We start from the raw sequence: 8,184 nt of genomic DNA, 5'->3' as shown, positions 1-8,184 counted from the left end.
TTCCCTACATGTGTTCATGTCCAGGAAAAGCAAAATGGAAAAAAGCATGTCAGACACTCGCATGACACTGAAGGAGACAATTGCTTGGAAGAGTAAGAAGAAATGTGAAATAACCATCCATGGAACCTGTGTTTTACTACTTGGGATTTAGTTAGTCAAAGATATACAAGGCTTTTCAACAACACTGGGTGCATCTATGAGACACTTAATGTGCAGTAGACAGACTACGCATTACAGTGTCATGGCAAAAGCCATGCTATTAGGCTAGTGCACAGCAGCATTAGTCTACTGCACATTAACTGTCATGGAAAAAAGTATACGATCACACTTATGTGCAGTAGGGCATCTTACTGTGAATTTTAGTGCTACCTTTTGCAAGTACTAAATTCAATGCGCAATAGGCACTGCACATTAGTGAATGTGTAGACACGCCCACTGCCCTACAACAAAACACTAACTGCTTTACGATCAAGTTTACTGTACTTCAGGTATCCAGCGTATAAGATTCTCAGCAAAGAAAAGTTAAGGAGCATGTTTAAAAAGTGATTACCAATGCAACATGTATTTACACTACAGTGAAAATATCAGCTAACGTGACATGATTCAGGTTTCATAATGGGGGTTAAGGTGATGTCGATGCTAAGGCCAGAGGTTGACAGCCCAGAGGTTACAAATTCAAGGCCACAGCAGAAGTGCTCATGGTGTGGCCTGTCAGAGTCCAACAAATCTGCAAATTCTGCCAAGTACCTTGTCGCAAGAACATGAAAAAAGAAAGGAAAGAGTTTAATAATGAAGTTGACAAAGGCAAGACAACTCACTAAGTGCTACTTTAAACACATGATTTAGAAGGAAAGTGTGGGCAAACTGTCTCAAGAGCAACAACATAAGTTTCATTTCCAGGTCCTTGCTCATTTCCTGGCCAAAGGAAAACACTGGAGCTGATAGGAATATAATGAGAAAAATTGAGGAAATGTTTTTAAGTGAAAAAACAGGACAAATGAGGTGACCAAGAAAAGTTAAACATCCAAAAGAATGCAGTAAATGGAAGAGCCACAATCTGATTCAAGGTTACAGTCTATACTTTAAGGCCACATTCTTTTAGATCAGGGGTGGGCAAAATGCGGCCCAGGGGCTGGATGTGGCCCACGAGGCCATTGTATCCGCCCCATGGGGCCCCTAAAAAATTTAGAAAATTAATATTTATCTGCCCCTGGCTGCCTATCATGTGGCCCTCGATGGTTTGCCAAAAGTCAGTAAGCAGCCCTCTGCCCAAAATAATTGCCCGCCCATTTTAGATGCATATCGTCAGCTTCTAGGATTGTCAACAAAAATGACATAAAGGACAAGACAGGACAAGATGAATCTCAATTTATAAGACACAGGACGAATTACTGACTTAGAAAGGCCATGTTCCAAAATAAAGCAAAGATTTAGCAAATGCATCTGTATTTGTCAGGTAACCCCCAAAAATAAGATCACGATTACAGATTTTCAGTTGCACTATAATTATTCATATTTTTTTACCAAGAACAATCAAGTCAATACATCAAAGATGATATAAATGAGTAAGTCCATAGTTTAATTTATATGCACTGAATTTCTATCAAAACTGGGTCACAAAGTTATTGTAGGCCCCAGTAAAACATCCAGCATACCAGAAAAGTACTGAAATTATGAAGAACCAGATCAGTAGAAGGGAAGCATAGCATGACATAAACCAGAAGTTTTCACCCTGGATCAATTTAATCCAAACAAACTCACCTGTCAGAATGAGACATAACTGCTCCTCTCCACTACAATCCACATAAACACAGTCTTTGCCAAGGTGATAATGTGTCACATCTTGACTCTCTAAATCCCACAGAGCAACAGTCAAACCTTTGGTACTCTCTGACAATGCAAACAGTGCACTAAATCCTGTCACAGATTTACATTCAAGTTTCATTATATCTTCTAATTCTTCCATATGGATTTTTTTCCACTGTCTTCCTGGATCATTATTTGCATAATCCTTCTGCGTTGATTTGGAAAGGGCACAGGCAATGTCTTCTGGAATGGAAGCCAAAGTCTCCTCTGATGCCTGGTATGTTTTAGAACCATAATGTTCAAGATGCGGAAAGTACTGGTACCAAGGTACATTAACATTAGATACGAAATTTGGAGACTCTGGTCTCTTTGACATGTTATATAGCGAGAATAAGTGTGCCTTCCATGACCTATTTTAACAAAGAGAGATTTAGACAAATCAGCCTGATTGCAAGTCATTTACATTTCAATTTTAAAAGCTTATCTTGACCAAAAAACTAATAGTAATTAAGATTTACAGATGACATTCAAAATCCTGCATTTTACCCTCAAACTATTACTCAAGTGTTTTAATCCAAACTATTTTAATACCAATTACTTATTTGGTGCAAATGAGTTGTATATTTAAAGCTACATTAGCTCATATATTTCACTTAGTACTTTATATTGAAGTTTTTTGGCTTTTCTCATAAATTGCCCAAGGACGTCACTACTGACTGATTTTTAAATCGTATTTTTAGCTAGAGATTAACTTTATGAGTTCACAGAATTAGTACAGCTTTAGCTTCAGGAAATTAAGGTTTTTAGTAAACTGTGTTCATCTCCAAGAATAGCTAAAGACAACATAAAATAATATGTTTGAACAAGAAATATTTAAGAGCATATGTATTCATTTATGTTAAATTTACAAACAGTTCAAGAAGAATTGTAGTATGATGCAAAGTCTACAGGCACTGGTTTAAGTGTAAACCAAAGAAATATAAAAAAGTTGTTGGTGTCTAAAGATTAGTTTGGAGCTTAGAGAAAATAAGTTATCATTTCAGACCATTTCCTAGCAGTAGTCCAAGAATCAGGTACATTTTTAAACTAAGGTGAACGTATGAGCTTTCGTGATAATTTCACTTGCACCATTTGCAAATTAAAAAAAAATAAATACATCAGTCATGCAGTAATAAACAAATTACCTAGATTACTTTGCAAGTGGTAATGCAACAGTTTGCTACAGAAAGTTTTTTGTTTGGGGGTTATTTATTTATGTACCTGTCTGTCCGGAATGGAAACTTCATAAATTGCATACTATAGTCAGAGCTAACAAGCTCATCTTCATCAATTCCCTCCAGTTGTTTAACAGGGAGACTTTCAAAACATCTCTTGCAAAGCAGATGCCCAGGAAACTGTCTGCAAACGAAGAAATAACATCATTCAAGGTTCACTTCCTCTAAAGTGTGTTTTTTAAGATCCAGGGGTGTAGGCTGTAGCTGTGTTGGTCTAAGGACATAGGCAGACGAGGTTCTTTGGGTGAATCTGATCTTTTATTAGACCAACTTAAATAGTTGGAAAAAAAATGTTTAAGCAAGCTTTTGGGTCCCCTTCACCATCTCGGAAGAGCACACACCAACTGCTGAAACTTCCTCAGCCTGATGAAGGGTTTTTGAACCTGAAAGCTTGCTTAAAATTTTTTTTCCCATCTATTTAAGTTGGTCTAATAAAAGATATCAGATTCACCCAAAGAATCTTGTCTTTTTAAGATACTATTTTTCTATGTACTTTTTTATTAACAAAGCCAAGAAATCCTTTTGATAAAAATAAAACATTAAATAATAGCAGAGAGAAACGGACCCTCTCAAAGTGAGAGCATTCTAAGTAAATGATTCATATCATACAAACCCAAAAAAGAACCTGTAATCCTTTTTCATACAAGCAACGCTTGCAGGGTTAGGCACCTGGTTATCAAGTCTTTGCTTAGCAGTACTAATATCATACTTTTAGAGACTTCTACGAGATGCTACTACCCAGCACTGTCTAATAATTCACAATAAATCTACTGAGTCTCTTGCTGCAAGAGTACGTTATTCCTACTTACGCAGGTGGCAAAACATATTCCAAAACAAATTAACCTATGAAACTGAAAGAAATCTGATTTGTTAGTAGTCTTCTAATATACTTCCCGGCTCATTCCTACCATAAAAAAAACTGATAGATATTTGGCTTTTGTCTACAACAGGGTCAAGATTAAGCAATAATTAATTTAACCAACCTATTAAAATCCATTTTGTAATTTTGTAACAAACATACCTGAAGTACAAATTTAAATCAACAGCAAGGGCATAATGAGAAGAATTGATTATCACAGCAGTGCTGAGATCAGGTGACACCTTTACTGACTTGAGAGATGATACAATGGTCTCCTCTGCTTTCTCATCCTGAGCATCCCTTTGGTAGAGTGCAACATTAATGTTTGCTAATAATGCACCATCAACTGTGTCAAATACATCTTTGTTCCAATGTCAAAGAAAGTGATGGATTTCAAATCGTCCAACAAAGAATACATAGAAAATGAGATAATTACATACTTTTACCTGACAGCCCATGGCAATATATTCTTAAAAGTTCCTGCACAACTAGATATTTAGAATTATTATATGTTTGTTTTGCTGTTGTACTCAAAGCAATAAAAGAACCTAAGCAGGATCAGAGGTCTATTGTGCTAGGTGCTGTACAGATACAAAATATGACCCACACAATGCATCAGAACTGACAGTTATATTTCAGAGGAGGCAATGTGTCACAGCTGCAGGTACTGAACTTCCTTTCTAGAGCCACCCTTCCCATCCCTGAATTTTGCACTAGGACAAAATGTATTTTCCTTATGATGTAGAACCAGTGCAAAACAAGTTTTAATAAACTGTGTCTTTTAGAACACAGAACAGCTTAAATTTTGGCAATACAAATTCCAAACAAATACAGTTTTAGATTGACTGGTTTAAAGTCGAATCAAACACTGTTTCAAAGGACTGACGTAAGCCTACTTGAAAAATGCTCACACTTTTCTTCTGGATGCAGCTATGCTTTGTTTTTAAACTTAAATTTAAGTAATGGACTCCAATTCCACGCAGGAAATTTTACCCTGGACAGAAATCCAGTTAGCAGGAAAAACTGCTACAGAATTTGATCAACTTCAAACAATACAATCAGGGTGTGTTGGAAAATACAACCTATTGCTTGACTTCAAAAAACATTTTGAAATTATTTTTTATAATCAAGACAATTATTAGAAAAATAGTTTTACTGATAAATTAAAAACTGAATATTAATATAAAAACCCGAACACTTCTGAATCTGCTTTGACTTTTGTGTATACGTAAAAGCATGTTACTATTTACAGTCAACTAACTCAGAGGAAAAGGAGAAAACAACATACACAATGCAAGAAAAAACTGGCTAGGAATAGATTGCAGCAGAACAGTTTGTGAAGCAAATGGTTGTTATCCTTCAAAATAACCAAGGTCAAGTTTCCTTGAAGAAACTTGGACTTAATCCTGATAGTGTTTTACTTTTGTAGCAGTATAATTTCACGCTTTCAAATTATTTATATTGGGAGACAGCTGCTATTACAAAGGATACATATCCAGCCAGAATTATCTAATAAAAACAGAATGCCTCTACATAGGTCCACATCTGCTACTCTTTCCAAGGCTTGAGAAGGCAAGTTAAGGGTAATGCAGTCACGTGCCTCTAATTCTGAATTTTCTCCAGGAAAAGCAAGGTACACAAGAATAAAGTTGTTGACAAGCAGTAACGATGTGTTGTTTTTAAACAATAATATCTTCAGAGATGATATTGAAGAAAGATCTGCAAAAGTAAACATAAGAATATAAAACCTATACACTGCTGGATGATAAGATATCCAAAAGGATAGTTTTGATGACAGTACATAATCCCAGCTCTTCTAATCTTTTTCATGTGATGTTTTCTATACTTTTAATAATTTTTGTTACTCTTCTTGGGGGTGTTGGTTGTAGCTGTGTTGGTCTAAAGACATAGGCAGACAAGGTTCTTTGGCAAGTGTGATATATTTCATTAGAACAACTAAACAGTTGGAAAAATTGTTCTTTCCAAGTTTTCAGGTACAAACACCCTTCTTCAGGTGTAGGGAGAGTCTGCAGGTTTCAGAGATTCATAGACGTTAGGGTCGGAAGGGACCTCAATAGATTATCGAGTCCGAGCCCCACAGGTGTTCTGTGCTCTCCTGGGTAGGACAGAAACCAGTATGTAAAAACACAGGTCTATTTAGTTGGTTTAAAAAAAGATACCACATTTACCCAAAGAACCTCATCTGCCTATGTTACTCTTCTCTATACTCAAATTTGTCCACATTTTTCTTGAACTGCGGTGTCCAGAATTGGACAAAGTGCTCTTTATATATGAGAGTTCACCAGTTCTGAACACAGCGAAAGAAAAACATTCTGTGACTGTCATGGGATGCTCCTGTTCCAAATAATTACCAACATTGCAAAATTGGGCTTTGGTAATCTTTTATTTCATACTTTGACCTAGAGGTGCGCCGATACATCGGTCCCATATCAGATCAGCACCGATATAAGCAAAATTGACAGTATTGACAATCTGTTTTCTGGCTGATGCGGCCGATAAATGCCCCGTGCACTCGTGCAGCCACAGCGCAGCACGCAGGCGGCCAGGAGCACAGCCCCTCAATGTGGAGAGCAGCTAGGTCTGGCTGGTAAGTCTGTTGTGGGGGAACAAGTGGGGAGAGGGAAGGGGCATGGGGGAGGTGCAGACTGAGGCCCTACTGCGGGGGAGGGAGTGGGGCTGGGGCAGGCGCTGCACAGCCGGGGCAGGGCAGGGCATGGGACAGAGCCATGAGCAGATCGTCCAGGGGGTGCAGGGAGGGAGCAGTGGCTCCTGCTGCTGCACATGCCCCAGGAGGGCATGGGGGCGCGTGCCCCTGGATCTCTGCGTGGGACGAGGATGGGCCGTGCTGGGCTCTTCCCGGCTGGGCTGGGGAAAGCGGCGGCAGTGCTGGGAGTGGGGGGGCTACAAACTGGTATTGGCCAATACGGTTAATTAAAAACCGGCCATTGCTATCAGCCCCAAAAATCTCTACCAGTGCGCCCCTACTTTCAACCACTCATTACTTTGCACCACTTTGCTGACCAATAGTTTCTTACTTCAGGCCAGTCCATTAGGACGACTGATAAGTAAGCACATACCTTATGAATACAGAGTTGAAACCGCAAACATTATAGACGGCATGAAAATATTTCACACACTCCTAAATGCCAGCCCTGCATCCCCTAATTATTTTAATAGCTGCTGGAAAAACAAAAAACAAAACTGGGCCCAAAAATCGCCAGAATTTTAAAAATATGGAAAACAGACTGAATGTACTCACAAATATTTTTAATTTCAAGGAGCTTTTTAAGCATATCTTCCTTACAGCTGTACAGGGCAGTCGTGTCCGAGTTGCCATCCTCTGTACTGAATTCATAGACAAGTAATGCACGGTTTTCACTAAGAACCAGTAGTTTTGACTTGTTTGCGGGGGGACCATCCTCACGGTCGGTGTCCTCCCACACGAAGCTACGGGCGCAACGTGCAACGCGTGTTATTTGTGCGCAGGACCGTCTTTCCAGCCGCAGCCTATTCCCCACGCGCCGGACCCCTACCCAACGGCTGCGAAGTGTACACACGCGCACCCCCCCTTTGGCTGCCGGGCGCATACACAAGTCTACACACCCAGAAACACACATATATGCGTACACACACACGCATGTCCACACAGGAACACGTTACATGCAGAAACATAGGTGTACATGTACGCACACCCACAAACCCTTACATACACCCAGAAACACACGTGTCCGCACACCCAGGAACGTGTACATGCGCGCACGCACATACAGACACCCTTACACACACAAACACGTACACACACGCAGATACACGTACACAGACCCTTACACATGCACAGAAACACACGTACATGTACACACACACAACCCCTTACACATACCCACAAAGGCACACACGCACAAACACACACCCCCTTACACACGTGCGTACACGCACTCGCACACACCCTTACACATAGAAACATGTGTACACGTACACACACGTGCATAAACACACACGGGTGTACACATGTGCATACACACACACACATGCATACACGTACGCACACCCTTACACAGACAGAAACACACTCATACACACCCTTCCACACACAGAAACAGACGTGCACACACGCGCACCCCCAGCCCGGGCTGCCCCTCACGCCGAGCGCTTACTCGGCGCAGGCTCCGGGCCCGGCGCTGCCATGGCCGCGGCCGGCTCTGCCCGGCGCCAGCCCCCGGAGGT

General features: G+C 40.2%; 1 protein-coding gene across 3 annotated transcripts in view; it reads right to left on the bottom strand.

The window, feature by feature from the left end:
* The window catches only part of SPG11 (SPG11, spatacsin vesicle trafficking associated), a 51,061-nt gene extending 43,233 nt beyond the window's left edge, over nt 1-7,828 (bottom strand). For 2 of the 3 annotated variants that reach the window (XR_003092008.1, XM_025193039.1), the window contains exons 1-5: nt 7,220-7,828; nt 5,431-5,658; nt 4,102-4,300; nt 3,067-3,204; nt 1,762-2,216 (exon numbers count right to left, since the gene is read on the bottom strand). Coding sequence is in view for 2 of the 3 variants with exons in the window: in XM_025193039.1 (XP_025048824.1) it covers nt 1,762-2,216; nt 3,067-3,204; nt 4,102-4,300; nt 5,431-5,658; nt 7,220-7,577 (1,378 nt within the window). In the remaining variant the exon portion in view is untranslated. The remainder of the gene's footprint in view (nt 1-1,761; nt 2,217-3,066; nt 3,205-4,101; nt 4,301-5,430; nt 5,659-7,219) is intronic. The other variant, XM_025193038.1, reaches the window with a different exon arrangement.
* Between the last annotated feature and the right edge of the window lie 356 nt (nt 7,829-8,184).

The sequence above is a fragment of the Alligator sinensis genome, unplaced genomic scaffold (assembly GCF_000455745.1).
Source record: "Alligator sinensis unplaced genomic scaffold, ASM45574v1 scaffold997_1, whole genome shotgun sequence".
NCBI lineage: Eukaryota > Metazoa > Chordata > Crocodylia > Alligatoridae > Alligator > Alligator sinensis.
The sequence above is the reverse complement of the archived record's forward strand: the minus strand, read 5'-3'. Positions and strand labels throughout refer to the sequence as shown.